The 16,554-nt window shown below is 32.9% G+C and overlaps 1 protein-coding gene across 1 annotated transcript in view; it reads left to right on the forward strand.

The window, feature by feature from the left end:
• The window catches only part of LOC148596808 (uncharacterized), a 26,708-nt gene extending 12,491 nt beyond the window's left edge, over positions 1–14,217 (forward strand). The window contains exons 2-8 of the mRNA XM_088563332.1: positions 3,278–3,399; positions 4,133–4,225; positions 6,486–6,607; positions 7,971–8,055; positions 10,666–10,776; positions 12,962–13,068; positions 14,131–14,217. Coding sequence (XP_088419458.1) covers positions 3,278–3,399; positions 4,133–4,225; positions 6,486–6,607; positions 7,971–8,055; positions 10,666–10,776; positions 12,962–13,068; positions 14,131–14,157 — 667 coding nt within the window. The 3' untranslated portion in view covers positions 14,158–14,217. The remainder of the gene's footprint in view (positions 1–3,277; positions 3,400–4,132; positions 4,226–6,485; positions 6,608–7,970; positions 8,056–10,665; positions 10,777–12,961; positions 13,069–14,130) is intronic.
• The last annotated feature ends 2,337 nt before the right edge of the window (positions 14,218–16,554 follow it).

A 16,554-nucleotide genomic window follows, 5' to 3' on the forward strand; every position in this document is an offset into this window, starting at 1 on the left:
CCCAATCACTAGATCTACCAGCAGTAATAAGTTTTGCCTATGGTATGTGCCATCAGGGAAAATAATCAGATTCAAGGTATTAAACTTTCAGGTTTCGAAGGGTTGGGAAAAAGGTCTTTGCAGATGATACTCAATTGTTTAATAAGGATGAAGCATCATTTAAAAGATCCTTTGAGACTTCAGGATAAAGCCTAAATTATAATAAAACAAAAACAAAGGCTATCTCAGAGGCCATTTAAGTTATTATAATACGATTACTTGGACGACTTACAATGTTAAGTAGCTGTCTTTGTAAGAATCTTACAAAATCTGAAAAATGTGATACACCCCCAAAAAAGGCTACGTATTATTATTTTTGTAATTAAATTGCTTTATGGGTCTATATTATGAAATGTGTAATTATTCATTCAAATCTACCTGCTCTTAAGAGATAATCAACATTAAAAATTCTATTGTATTTGAGTGTCATTTACAGAGTTATCTTCCTTAATTTTGAATTCTCCAGTGCATTCTACACAATTTTTATCTCCTATGAACACGGTTTATACGAAAAACCAAATGTTAATTTCTGTTTACTGAAGCATTTTAAACAAAATATCAAAAATAAAAAATATGTAGGCTTTTCACCCATGTATCACTTTTTGCATGATTCTTAGCTGGAATGCTACTTAAAACGCTTGGAATTCAGCTTAGCTATAACATTGATGATGCTAAGTTGTGGTCATCGAAGATAGAAAGAATTAAAACTTCATATGTTTTAAACACGATGAATACCAGATAAATATGTATTATAATTGAATAATTTAGTGTTGGAATTTATTTAGGACGGTGAAATAAATCAATTGGTCCAAAATGCTGCCTGGGGTGGAAAGGGACAGTATGGGAATTGTCAACATATATTCTTACATTGATAGGTATTTTATCAAGAATATTTATAATATAGCCCTAGCTCCGCTGCCGACATTGGTTGTACAATGTTGAAAATTACTTCAATGAAGACTACTTCCTAAGCAACTGTTCGATCAAATTGGGTTTCGAACTAAAACAAATACATATGTATTATAAAAAAAAGTATTAAAACCTTTTGTCAGTTTGTTTGTAAAATAGAAAATTTAGAAACTTTCCCCGATATAGAGAATTATTATTAACTTTAATCTCTTTTTTAAAAAGAAATCTCTTTTTCTTCATACATTTTCTAAATCCGGGTTGCAAAGAATAGAATGTGTTAGGGATTCAGACCACAAGAACTTCACAGTTTGTGATTTGATTTATAAGAAATTTGTAGACGTAATTGCATCTCTGAATAATTTAAAATATTTTTAAAAAATCAATACTCTCCGAAGTTACCGAAATTCTAAAAAAATCATTAGAAAACTCGAGAAATTTTTTTTTTCTACTATAATACAGATGGGCCACAAATTTAGGATTTAAATAGAAAAATAATATAATCTGTAACTATCTTCAAAAATGAATAAAAAACTTAATACGAAATGTCAGAACCCTCAACGCAGAACTTAATCAGGACGAAATTTTTGAAAGCTGGGAAAGATTTCAGAAAGATTAATGACAAATGTCATTTTTGTCGCAATGAGAATAACATTGAAACCATAAAGCACTTGTTCTATTTTTGCATTGTTATCGATGAAATGGAGACGAATTTATTGATACATAGGAATTTAAAGTTCAATTTAAAAAAAAATGAACTTCTTATTTGCTTAAAAAATCCAAAATTAACAAAATTGAGGACATTTTAAACTATACTATTGGGTTTCTTAAGAAAAAATATAAATGTAGTATCGTACACCTTTTACAAGAATTGAGTACTTACATATTTAACCATGTTCTTTATAATGTAATTATATTATTAACATTTATGATTCATATATAGGTCAATGAGCGTTTAAAATCATGTAATGATACATGTATTCATTGTGCTTAAAATTTATTCATTATAGGTTTCACATTACGTATGACATTCTTCATTCATATATTAAATATGTAACTGTGAATGGATATCCTCTTTCTCCTTCTCATGGAAGAAAGCGTTATTGTAAAGGGGAACGGAACCTTACATGTGTTCACGTGGGCTTTTGAACACCAAGTGATTTTGAAATAAACTATTTTGATATTAAACGAAAAGGAAGATATCTTGAAGCAATTTTTCATTTCTTGCCCCCAAAAATACATGTTATACTGAATCAATCAAAAATCGTAAATGTAATAAAAAAATCGTAAACGTGAGAGAGTAACCAAGGGAACCAATGTTCTAGCAGAAATCCAGGGACAAAGACCAAACATGGACACACACAACAAAGAACATAAAGTAACTAAAATAATACATACAGAGTAACAAAATCAAATGAGCAACTCGGACTCCACTAAAAACTAGAAGCATGGACCAGGTGCACCGGTAGGGTAAGCGTCTTCTGTTTTCTAGAAACACCCGACTGGTTGTTCATAAAAAGTCAAGTCCGGTGTAGAGGAAAGATGGAGCAGTAACAGTGAACAATGAAAACAAATTCATTGAAAACCTAGTAGTCAAACTTGTCTGAACCCGAATCATTTCGTATATTACTTACGTAAGTTGGAATAAATACAAATTTAAAATTCATAACACACCAAGGCTTCATACATTGTCTGTACATAGTGTAACCTCATGGTGATAGGTTTGGCTTTCTAATTTGACGCTTTTGGATTCGAGAACTTCTTGTAAAAAAGTTTAAAGGATTTAATTAGATCTTCCTGTGTATTAGATTACGATGCTGCTGATGAGAGGTTACTCCTTCAAACACGTGTACAGCATATCGAGATCATTTGTTGAGGTCATCTAATTAGGTCTATTATATGGCAATTAATAAGTTTAAAAAATGAGATGGGATGTAAATCTTATACACTTGATATTTTTTACATGTATTTGAAATAGAAGATGTAAGTCTTGTTCTCATTTTACTTTTGGTCCGGTATTTCCACTGTTTAAAAGCATTTAAAATCTAAAATCGATTTGTATTCAGTTATCTTCTTCCGGGTACAACACAATGCTGCCATGGTTACCAAATTTCGGTATCTTATGTTATCTTCATTCGGATTATCAAATAGATTTTTAAATTGAATTAGGCGTCATATTTGCAATTATAGAGGTCTATTGAAAACAAATGATCCTTAAAATTATAAACAACCAGTTCCGATGCTTGTGAATGGAAATTTAAGAAAAATTCTCGTGATTTTACAGGGCAATGTAACGACACTTACAATCCCTTTACTTCAACTTTACTTACAGGATGGCCGAACCTGTCCTGATTATCCCGCGTCCTGACACAGTAGTTGGGACAGCCATAGCAACAGGAGGAGGAGAAGGTGGGGCAGCAACAACAGCAATAGGAAGCCTACTATTCCTTTTACGTATGTGACAATACTAAATATTAAATACATATTAATAAATAATTTAAAAAAAGTCATAGCGTGTTCTGAGACTCATCTCTCAGCAGAAGCGCACGGTTTAAATACCTATGGAATTCCAGATACAAAATAAATTGTTTATTCCAATTAGTCATATAACACTGTGTCACACACACACACACACACAAAAGGCATCATGCAGTTTTCATTTAAGTACAGGTCCATATAAAATACAGCCACTGCCTATGGTAAGGTGATTCATGGTATAGAAAAACCCACGGATCAGATGCTTTTTGGTCTACATTTTATGTGACAATAGTTCTTTCTGTACTTGGGTCTTTTCATTTGCGAACACTACACTTTAAGCTCCCACTAGTAATGAAATCAATCAAATCAAACACAAATTAAGAACGATAACTGTTGCAAATTACTCAATTAATGTACAATCTACATAAATTTTAACTCAAAGGCGCAATCCCAAATGTAAAACTAAGATTATGTGACTTATAGCGGATTCTTTACAAGAAATAAAACTGAATTCCGAGGGTTTTTGACATGCATGAATCACCTTCTATCTCATTTTTATTAAGACTGCTACTTAAAGGAAAACGGCTACTTGAAAGAAAACAACACAATTTTGATTTCTGATTTTTGTATGCTAAAATACTTTTTTCAAAATAACTGAAAGTTGTATCAATTGGTTTCCAGATAAAGTAAAAGCATGATTATTTTCCAGCTTTAATACCCTTAAGCTTGTCCTTAATGGGTCTATCGACTTCTATGACACTATGTCCAGTGTGTACTACACCAACACCGTGCACTACTCCAGGTAGGTTAAATATCAGTATGTCAAATCTGTACTGGACCAACGTGCAGTATTCCAGGTAAGTTAAATATCAGCATGTCTACATGTCCAGTTTGTGCAGGACCAACGTGCATTTCGACAGGTAGTTTAACTTTCTAGTTTGTACAAAATCCATGACATCAACATGTTCAATATGTACCGGATCCCATGTGCATTACTCCAGGTAGGTTATATACCAATATGTCCAATCTGTACCGGACCAACGTTCAGTATTCAAGGATGATTAAATGTCAACATGTTAACATGTCCAGTTTGTACAGGACGAACGTGCACTTTCCTTAAATTTCTAGTTTGTACAAAACAGTCCATAACATCAACACCATGCAAGGTGCGCTATTCCAGTTTAATCAAATGATAACAAACACATTCATTTATACTCGCTATGAAACAGTTAGATTAGCAAAGGGACCCATCGCGATCTGACAGGCATACTTGCGCTATTTGTTAATACAGAACCGGGAATAAATCCGTATTTCTCATATAATTATGTACAATCAGTTCTGTGGAAGAACTGTTTTTCGCGGGATAACAATTACCGTGGGTTTCGTGATTAAGTCATAACGCGAATTATAATTCCCTTTAAACTTAATATCAAATTTTAATTGATAACCTTAAAGAAATTAGAAAAATTGCCAGAATCTCCCCAAAATGCTATCAACAAATTATAGCAATTTCATAGTAGTATTTCTGTACACGTAGAAGCCCTATTAATAAACACTAAATGACCAAGTGGAAGATAACGAAATCATCTATCATTCTTTTGAATTCTCTTCAATTTCGACAATATTATTCAAATCAAATAGCGTAAATTCAAAATGTATTCCGAAGTTGTTTTTTTTATGTGATAATGCGACAAAACAAAAATTATCAATAATTAATAGTCACATTACGATTTTTAATCATCACAGAAGCGAAATTTGCCCTTCAACCGAATGTTTCTATTCAAAAACTTAATAGCCATAATTATTGCAAGCTATAGTTTCTGAATAAATACTACTTGTAACTATGTAAAGTTTTTTTTTTTTCATTTAATTTTATCATACGAAAACACAGTAACAAAATATAGAAAAAGGAGTAATAAATACGGAAAAATTTGTCTAAACGGAACATTTTTTTTACTATAAATTTAGTCCGGTGTAGACAGATCGAGTGCAAACTAAACATATTCTGTCATTAAAGCAATACTTCCTGTTTGTTTGTTGGGGTTTAACGTCCGAGCAGCAATATTTCAGCTATATTCAGACAATTAACATGAAATTGATGATAAAATGAACATGAAATGATGATGAAATGAAAAAGGGATGGGACACTAGGACAATGGGGTCGACAAATTTTGATTGCCACTGGAAATAGGGAGAGGTGGGTAGGGTCGGGCAATTTAGCCTCCTGTGGCGGAGCCCTATGGTTCCTACTCCGGGAGAATACCACAGTAGGGTTCTTTAACGTGCGAGGAACGTGGCATCTTTCCCAACACGGTGCACCACTATGGTTTGCGGTTAGGTTTTCCGTATTATAGCCTGACAACCCCAGCATGTAACATACCAGGGGTACCCCATTCCACCACCTGGAGCACACAACCCAGTTGCTCTGTGGGCAGAGCGTCATAACCCCCGGCTAAGTCGCCTTTTACGACAAGCTTAGCGCTGCTGCAGGCCTATTCTTTTGACACCCGGACCTGCACGGGGCGAAGGAAGACCGAAACTAGAATGAGACTTACAAACCCTATAACCTGTCATTTCCCACAAAACTAAATCAAACCAAATCAAGAATGATAACTTTGCAAGGTGACAATTTCATGCACAATTTATATACACGGAGAGTCAGGGACATCCTATATATGTAGAGTGTAAGACCATAACAATGAATGACTTAAATATATTCTAACGAAAATCGAAATTTGTCAACACGTAAGTAGACGATTCCGCAAGTGTGAAGGCGCTGTTTTATCTTTTAGTAAGTCGTTGGATACGAATTTACACTTATCTATCTAATTATATTTTTTGCTTTATTGGCTGTGTAGAAATGAATTAAAATTTCCCAACAGAACAGAACTGTGAATAATCCGAGAACCTGTTTTAAACAGATATTTAACTACGTTAAAAAACCCAAATTAAGAACGATAACTCTTGCAAATTATTCAATCCAACAGGGGTTCGGTTAAGACAGGAATCATTGTAATATCACACAAATGGGGATATTTCATGTTCTTTTCTTCTTCGAACAGCTCCATGTGTTCCAACCCCTGCTTGCCCTAGTGGTTACATCAAACTGACCAATCAGGGACAAGTGGTTCCGGACAAATGTTATTTTTTCTCGGAATCAACACAGAACTTCATCAATAGCCAGGTAAGTAATTATTTTGTCTTGCTTTTATTTTTCATTTCCCACAGAATATTATGATTTTACTTTAGACACCGACTCTTTTCTCCTGAGAGGGCGATTGGATTTGATGTCGTATAAGAATTTTCAGTTATACTTTAGCAGTAACCGAAATCAATATATATGTTTGATAATCTGCCTTATTTAGGAAAATATATACAATCAAATTTTTTTATTTTTTCAATGGATGAGTCAAAGAGGTTTTCCCAATAATTGGAACATTTATTTTCTTTCAAAAAGATCCCACTCCCTCCCCCTGGCTGATAAAATTGCCGGTGCCTTATCCTTCCAATTAACGATGTTCGCTGGCCATATTCAACAGCCATTTTGGACGGATTTTCGGACTCTTCTTGTTCTATTTATTTCATAGCATTAACCACACTTTTCATAATTACATTAAACACACCTTTGAAAAAAAATTTGGGAATTTTTTATGAAATCCTTGTTATTTAATTTTAGATGTTTTTTATGGATAAAACCTAATAAGACGAAACCTTTTTAAAATCAAGAGAAATCATTTTCCCGTCAGCATTTCAAACGCTTGTCTCTCAAAGAAAAACCGAACACACTGACCCATCAATTTTTTTTCTTCTTATATTGTTCTAGCATGAATGATTTTAAACAATTTTACGACGCTTTGTAGTCATTGTTATTCTTACATAGATCAGCGAACATCCTTATGTGTAAGCGTTTGTAAGAATCAGACAAAATTAGAAAATCAGAAACATGCATGTAAAAACCCCACCATTCTGACAATCTGATTTCACTCAAAGATGCTTTCTTAATTTGAAAAAAAAAATTATTTATTCTCTGCATCACTGGATTCGCTCAGACATTATACAATAGAAGCTTAAAATGAGGTTTTTGACAGAGTTATCTCCCTTTAAATGTTCGTTTTTAGTGCATTTCAGTGAAATTGTAACTCAGTGGTCCGGCATGGTATGGAAAATCTTGTCTGTTTTTCTTGATTCTGATGGTGCCAATAGTTACATTACACTATCAAAATGTTTTTTTTTTTCAAACCATATTTCACCAACTGTATCATTCTTACAGGGACTGACACTAAGTACACTTTAACTAAACAGTACTAGTGTACAAAGTATACTTTTGTCGACTTTCTAAATAATGTAAATTGATACGAGATGTCCTATGTGTAATTTGAGACAAAAACTCATTGGCGCTGATTTTATTTTGTATTTCAAAGACTTTCCTTATCCAACCTATGACAGCTTTGGATTTCATTGGGTTTGAATACGCTTGTTTTACCTGACACGATAAGCACTATGTAGCTTTAATATCGTTCTTTACTTTTTCGCATTATCAACTTAAGGTTTTGTGTTCGAGAATGGGAGGAAGGCTTGTAAATCCAACGACAATTCCGGAAGGCGAAGCTATTAGAACATATCTTCAAGCAAGTTAGTACTCAATGATTCATTCTTAGCAGACTTATGACAATAATGCTGTTACAATGTTGATCAGGTCTGTACACAGGACTTTCCAAAACGTGGGGGGGGGGTTAAAACTTTATAATTCATACAAATTGGCGGCTTTAAAAGTCACAAATGAATGAAAACGACGAGTTAAAAAGTGCTTGTTACTCCTGTGTACGGGCTTATGGATACTTCAAATTATACTGCAACCGTTCTATTTTAGAAATTAAATACATTTACGGTGATAAACGGTCACTGACTGAATATATTTTTCTGTTCTGATCTATACGTCACAAATGTTACATTGTTTTGCCAGAATGTCGTCTGCCTCACAATTGGTCAGTTTTGCTCGTTTTTTAATTGTAAAGTTTGAGATATCGTATAACATTGAAATTTGCATTATAACATGATTGGTATTTTTGTATCTACTGATTTTCATCGTGCCAAAACGTTAATACAAAAATGTGGTAGCACTTGCAGGTTCTCAATTAAGTAGTACTCCAGCTTGGAAGTATGCAAAATCTTTAATATGTGATATACCCCCCAAAAGCTACACCTTTTTAATTTTTTTTTATCTAGTTGCTTTATAGGTCTATATGTAAGAAATATACAACTTTTCACTTCAATCTGTCTGCTCTTAGGAGATAATCTACAGGGGTTATATGAAAAGCCACATGTTAATATCTGCTTACTATGACACTTTAAACAAAATATGAAAAATAAAAATATGAAGGCTTTCTGACCACAAATCACATATTGAATGATTCTTAATTTGAGAGATACTTAAAGATTGAATGCTCACCCAGTTGTTTTACGGAAATATTGTCTATAGTATAAAGCACATTCTATAAAAAGATTTCCGATTGGTTTATCGACTGTCCTTACAGATAATAACAGTACGCTGACCTAACAAAAACTTTGAAACACGGATTTTTCTTTATATTACAACGAAATTTTAAACGAAATTAAAATAACATTTTAGGCAATGAAAGCAACGTTTTTTTTTTATTCGAAGCAGACGACATTCTGGCAACTTCAATACAATGTCACATTGCGACGTCACAACAAAAAAGCTTTATTAAGTCAGTGGTCGTATATCACTTGTTTATATACGGTTAATGCATAAAGAACGGGTTGCAGTATGAAATACACAGTATCGGAAGTATCATCCTTATTTCCTTATTTTCAAATGATACGATTTTTAAATTATTGTCTATTTTTTTAATCTGGATTTCATAATTAGAGATAATCGACCACAAATTGCATTCTTACCTAAAAATTAAGTAATCTATCAATGATGCACTACACCGAACCTTGTTTATTTAGCACTAGACGTTATTACTCTTATTCCAGTCAACTGATATTGTAGTGACCATTTATTTCTAATGCTTAAAGTTTTGATATTTTCATTATTTAATATTTTTTTAGCTAGTTTTCAGTATCGGTGTTCGTTAAGTTGATATCTCATTTTGTCTATATTTTGGATGTGGAGATATTCCATGAGGAGAATTTGCGTTTGTCGTTTTTCTGTTTTGCCTCACACGCATGCACCTGTGCACATGCAGGAGATGTTGGTCATTAATGTTTTTGTACCGTTATTATACCTTTAAGTTAATTTTGAAGAAATGTTACCGTTGATTGTCAAAGCCTTATAAATATAGTTAGAAGCCACCGCAGATTACATGCACCTTTCCACAATCAGGAGATGTTGGACAAATTATTGTGATTTTGAGTTGTTCTGTTCCATTCAGTTTGATTTTAAAGATGTATCCGAAGGGCAGGTCGAAATTCATTTCCTGCGCATGTGCTAAATTTCAACGTCAAATATTTTTCCGGTGACGGCCTTCTTCATATTTCGGAAAATAGAAAAGAAAAACAGCCATCGTTATTGTTATTTCTTTTATTGCCTGGGCCTTTCAGAGCTTACTTAAACGTGTGCCTACACTTGCTCAAGACATGTTGGTAATCTCTATAGATATTTTATATTCGTGTGTTTACTCTGGTGCATGTATTACGTTTCAACATATCCGATATTTTGTCTATCGAAAAAAACACATTGTTTTCTTATAGGGTTTGTAAGTCTCGTTCTAGTTTCAGTTTTCCTTCCGGAATTTTAGATGTAGAACGTATTGAAATCCGAAGGCCGGTCTGCATTTTATTGTTCACCTCCAGGAAATGAAAACGGTGTATCACTATGAAAAATCTTCTATTTCTATGCTTTTCTTTACATTTTTATTCAGTAGAACTAGATATTTGTCATTTTTTATCAGTATTTTTTCGCAAAAATATATTTTGCTTTTAACATTGAACTCAATGCTGTGTTAATGACGAATCCGTATGCATTTGAATGGGAGATGAGGACCCATTCTCATGAAATCACGGAGTCTTACATACCCTATTGAAAACACATTTTTCTCACTGCTTTTTAGGTCAAATGTTAAATTCGCGTTGATTACCATTATGACGACTTCGTCCTTTCTTTAACTTATAACGTTTTCTTACATTATGGATAGTTTTTAATGAGCATTCTTGGTTATAATCATAAAAAATCAAGAGAAGTAACATGACCTTTTTTCTTTCTTTTTCTTCTGACAGACGGAGGTGGCCAGAGTCATTATGCTGGATACACAGATTTTGGACAGTTACCCAGTGTTATCGGATTAGCTGGTGGTCCAATTGTCATACCTGTTTTCGGGACTCGTGCAAGTAAAGTTGATCAGGGAAATAGCAACCTTTTTTTTTACAAATGCATTGAAAACACATGCAAAACATATGGTTGTCAATACTACGTTTAGGATTTACAAATGTAAATTACTAAAAATTGTATGATAATTCTACGTCTTCCATAAAACGCTTCTTATATAAAAAGACGATAGTTCTGTTATGTTTTTGGGAAGTACATGTTTTCATGTGTTTTAAAGAGTAATCAAGAGAACCAAGGTAATCAAAAGAATGTAATCCAGGGACAAAGACCAGACATGGCAAACAGACATACACAACAAAGAACAAAAAGTAACTAAAATCATACATACAAAGTAACAAAAGCAAATGAGTAACACGGAGCATAGACCAGGTGCACCGGTAGAGTAAGCGTCCTCTCCTTTTCTAGAAATAACCGCCGAGTTGTCATAAAAAGTCAAGTCCGGGATAGACGAAAGAGGAAAGGAAAACTATAACACGTTGAACAAATTAGTTTTCATGGTACAGATGGATATACGGTAACGAGTTAATGATGACAATCATAAAACTTCTGTAGTAATGAGTTCAATCTTGTAACAACATAACCCTGTTCCAGAAGCCTAATTTTCAGAAAGTCTGTCGCGATACAAAAAGTATACGTAATAACGACAAGCTCTGGTATAACGTATGAGTTGTGATATGAAAACGCCATACGCAGGTGCTGAAGGGATGTTGCCCTAGGTGAACGGAAAGTTGACAATCCGGAATGAAAATTCATCGCGTATAGTTTGGTCATTAGTGTTTCTTTACCATCACTCTCTAGTTCTTAGTGTATACATATGACGCTGACTTCACAATGTCTGTCTGTAGTATCCCATATCTCAAGTTATTTGCGGTAGATGCGATGTATAAAATCCCAGATACTATGATTGTTTACCGATAATACGTCATCTATTGAGCAGAAACTGAGATTATATGATATAGCTTAATGATATTCCTTCTTTTGGACTAGAACAGTTATAAAGTCAGCCTCATAAGAGTAAAGGAACAGGTCAGTAAGTAGGGGAGCATTGGAATGGAAACAGTTTGAAACTTAATAGATTCTTCAAAATACCAGTTTACAAAGAGCAACGCTGGAGGCTGGCACTTTGTTCTAGAAGTTAAATCCGCGCTTGGAATTGTTTCCCTTATAATGAGTAGCACTTTGAAAATCAGAAGAAACACAAACATTTTAGTGACTGAAAACTTTTTTATTTGGATTACCTCCCTTAATTCATGACTACTACCTTTATTCATTTTAGGAAGTCACAAATCAATTAACAATAAGCATACTCTTGTAAATTATTTTGAATTTTCACTCTTTTTTCTATTTTTATAAAAATCAAGCAATCGTAGAAATTGATCACCGTTAAACAGTTATGATAAAATACCGAAATAAAATTTTGTACCATTAAATGCTCGATTTTTATAAATGCATAAACAATGAAACCTGTATTTGAAAGTCCTTTTATCCTTTTATCTTGGTTTAAGTATACTTCTTTCTAAACACCAGGCAGGGGATACTTCATCATATCTCATGCTAATCAATGAAATTGTTCAAATACCTTTGTTACATCCAAAAAACATTTCTTCATTTGTTCTTTTTCTCTGATCTGCTGTATATCGAGAAATATTTTGTGACTGGTTAAAGTGTATACATTCTGTCAGGGAAATTGTCAGTACTTTTCTGTAGTAGAATGTAACCAATTTTTTAGTGTTAATATGCCTAAAGGGCAACTTTCATTTCCACGTCTATTTTTGAATACAGTTTCAATGAGGTCTACTAAAAGATTTCCAACCAAAAAAATATTTTGGATGAAGAAATGCGCTAATCATAAGATTCTGCATGGTTCTAAGGTAGAGCTGTACTTAAAATATTTGAACCTCGGTAAATTGGCCACCAGAACTTTGTATAAGCTGTGTGTATATATATATATTTCGCATTTGTTTTTTTTTTTTTTTTTTTTTTTTGTTTTTTTTTTTTTTTGTTTTTTTTTTTATTGTACTTATCGTATTTGTTTGTGCTAATATTCTTGAATAAATATGTTTTAACTAAATAAAACAAATTTTACACTCCTAACAAAATAGATTCGGTTTAGACAGGTTTCACTGTATATAATAAAACACCACTTCATAATATAAATTTATTAATACTTCAATTTGTTTTTTTTAGATTCAGCAGGATATGAATGTTGGGCACTGAAAGTGGTAGGAAATATACCATCAGTTGAATATGACGAATGCAAATCACTTTTCAAAGCTATATGCCAAGTTGACCTTGTGAGTTTATTGCTATGAGATTTATTTTTAGAGACATAAACGTTGCGCTTTATATTTTTTCAACGACAAATACTGAGATTTGTCAATTACTAAAAGATTGCAGTCTTTGTAGTAGCAAACTATAAGCCTGGAATGAAACAATCATTATTTTAAAGATATTTAATTTTCCTTCCACAACGTATGATATAACTGCGGCGTTAGTATAGCGATGGTAAATAAATAGCATTTGCATGCTATTATGTCATAATCGGTCAATTTCAGGTCATATCAGTACAAAGAATGATTTATAAAAAAGCAACCATAACATTGATTTAGAGGACACAGAATATTTTTCAGCTTAAGACTGATACCTTAAAGGGACTTTAGTAAGATACATTTATATCCCAGATTAAGGAGTCTGTTACGTAGATGTTTATGGAGATTAAGGAAATTAGAATAGTTATCAATTACTCTTGCGTAGCGAATCAATTGTTAGATATACAAAAAAAAACATATGCAGGAGATGAAGGTATAATGCTGCATATCTAAGGAAAATTTATAATCTTGAAACTAAAGTCCTCTCTTCTATCATAAAGCTTAGTTCTGAGATGACTACTGTTATCGAATTCGATATGTAGGTCCAAAAAAGATGTTGTTTCTGTAGTCTCCTTTATCTCAATATTTGGTGGATATATTAAAGGTAACCATTTATCAAAAGAAGGGTATTCAACGGACAATACATCATCGGTATATCTGTTTGTGAAATTAAAGGATTTCGTATGTGTTATTTATTTTTATTCTATTCTTAAAATTGCTCGAAAATTCGCATTTTAAACTTGCAAAGAACATAAAGTAACTAAAATCATGCATACAAAGTAACAAAAGCAAATGAGCAACTCGGACTCCACTAAAAACTGGAAGCATGGACCACGTGCACCGGTAGGGTAAACGTCCTTTGAAATTGAGGAAATGGATCCTAAAAGTATTTTAGTTAAGATAGGTTTTCGGTTTATTCAGGTTTGGTTCAGACAAATTTCACTGTATAATTGTTATTTTAACTCGTATTCTTTTCTTCTTTTTTAGTCTCTTCATACATGTGTTTGTGGATAAGGACAATGTAAAGACAAACTGCTGTTAGTTTGATGAAATAAAATACATTATATTGCGTAACCCTTTTCTTGTCACTATTTCACCGTCGCGGTGGTCTCAGGGTAATGTGCTCTAATCTCCGAACAGTGTCTGTCGTTCGAAATTCATTCTAGATGTTGCAGCCAGCAATCTAAAAAATGGAATAATCTTGCAATGTCGTTAAAAAATGAAAGTTTTTATGCGAGGTTAACGACTTTTAAATAGACTAATGTCCGTGAATTTCGAAAAGCCATCGGCAGCGGTAAGAGAGAGACATAGCTAACGTCTGCGTGGAGCGTGAACGTGCTCATTTTAAGGACGGTAGGTCCTCATGAAAGAATTTGACATTCTAGTCCTTTGGCTGCGATGGTCAACCGTGAACCCCTCCCAAGCATCATCTTCCTTTTGATTTTAAGGTACCTTTATATATCCCATTTAAGAATCAGTTTGTTGCCGACGAATATTCAGGGAGTTTTTATCAGTATGAAGGGTTCTTTGTTAACCTCTGGGTAAAAAAGTCAAGAATTTTCTGACTCCATACTTCGAACATCTAAGTCATTTCTGAGACATCAAATATAAATAAACATATATATATATGAAGGTAAAGTCATGTAGCACATTCTCTCAGTGTTTCAAAGAAACCAAACCTTGCGATAACACTTGCAATACATGTACCCCTACCTCACCAAAAAATTGCACGACTGAAAATTTTAATAAATTCGATAGATTATTCAATTTTCAACATCTTGAAACTAAAAAAAAATTATTTTCATGTAAGAATTGTCCTAGAATATATAAAATACTATCATATCCCTGGAAAACAGGTTTCAGTAAAAAAAAATAAAAAGCTCATTCACAAAACAACAATATTGTATAGCTCACATATCTTGGCATTTGTATTTAAAATAACAAGGCTTCCAACATATCTACTTGATCAGTTTAAAATGCTAAGTTTTTAGTGGTTACAATTGTATAATGGTAAAAAGAGAATTTTTCAGATTTCTATTTTACCCTTTATTGTCGGTGTAATTTATTGTTACATGTAGGTTAATGGTTTTTAGTTCGAGTCTGACATTAACATATTTCCAGTCTGTGTGTGTGTTTCTGATTAAAATGTTATCATTATAATGACATTTTTCAACTCCAATAATCAATTACTCTCATTTTGTTATAGGACAGTTCATATTCTAAATATCATATTAGAACACCTATTATCACGGTTTTTTGTCCGATCAGCTCAATACATTATACATACTTTGGGAAGCTAGACTATGGGCATTGGATGTAGGAGTCCAGTATACAGAATGGGGAGCACACGTAAATTATCAACATGTGCAAACGAAAATACTTTACAGTTTACAGTATTGAACCTAAAAATTGTGATAAATTAAATAAACAAATATAGATTTAAATTGTACGATGATTTCTAAAACTATATAAAATTTATTTTGATTTGTGTCTTTTCTACTGTTATATAACTAGTGTTGAAAATATTGGAGACAGATTTTTGGTTATAGCGAGGTGTGTTCAAAATGTATGGAGTACACATTTGTCGATTTAATTTGTTTGTACAGTCCGTAGCGCAGAGTTTGAACAGATTGCAGGAGTTTATTGCATAAAATGTTTTATGTTTTGTAAAGTTACATTTTCAAGCATATATAACTCGAATCGGATTTGACAGAATAAAATTTATTACACGTGCCAGTTGAGAAAAATGATACTATTTAATTGGAAAAAAAACGTCATTTGGATGTTAGATTTTTCGTCTCAGCAATCGTCTACTCTGGCGTCCTTTTTAATGAACTTTCATGTTTCGAGTTGTCCAAGAAAGGTATGGTGAACCATTAGGATAGTGATCAAAACCGAAACGCAAATTTATTTGCAATAAATTCTGCATGTAGAAGGCGAAAACATAGTCCTGATCAGTGAAACAGTCAGGAAAGTTTTTTGTACAGAATTTTTTATTCAGTTAATACATAGTTCATGTACATCATATCATAACAGATTATAAAGCCCCTTTTCCCGCCATATTAACTTACCTGTGCGTCCCCAATCTTTACATTGACTCTTGTAACTACTGCCCACTGCTCAGCTTCCAAGGTAGCGCAATCGATTTGTTTCGTATTTAAACGGTTAGTTTTAGCATTAACTCCTGAGTACTTTTCAATGAACAAAATGAAAGTTGCCCCATGTCCTTTAACATTTTGGATTATGTGTTAGTGATTTATTTCAGGTGTAGATTGGGAATTTTTTCAACTTATGAAGAATTTCCTAACAATGATAGACAAAACGTAAATTAGAACATTAAAGACATGCGTTAAATCATTACATTTATATCATTAATCATCTTAAGTAGCACTCCGTCCCGAAAAAGAATCA

This window comes from Perna viridis, chromosome 15, assembly GCF_037379345.1.
Source record: "Perna viridis isolate PV_CMFRI_1.1 ecotype Kerala chromosome 15, ASM3737934v1, whole genome shotgun sequence".
Taxonomy (NCBI): Eukaryota; Metazoa; Mollusca; class Bivalvia; order Mytilida; family Mytilidae; genus Perna; species Perna viridis.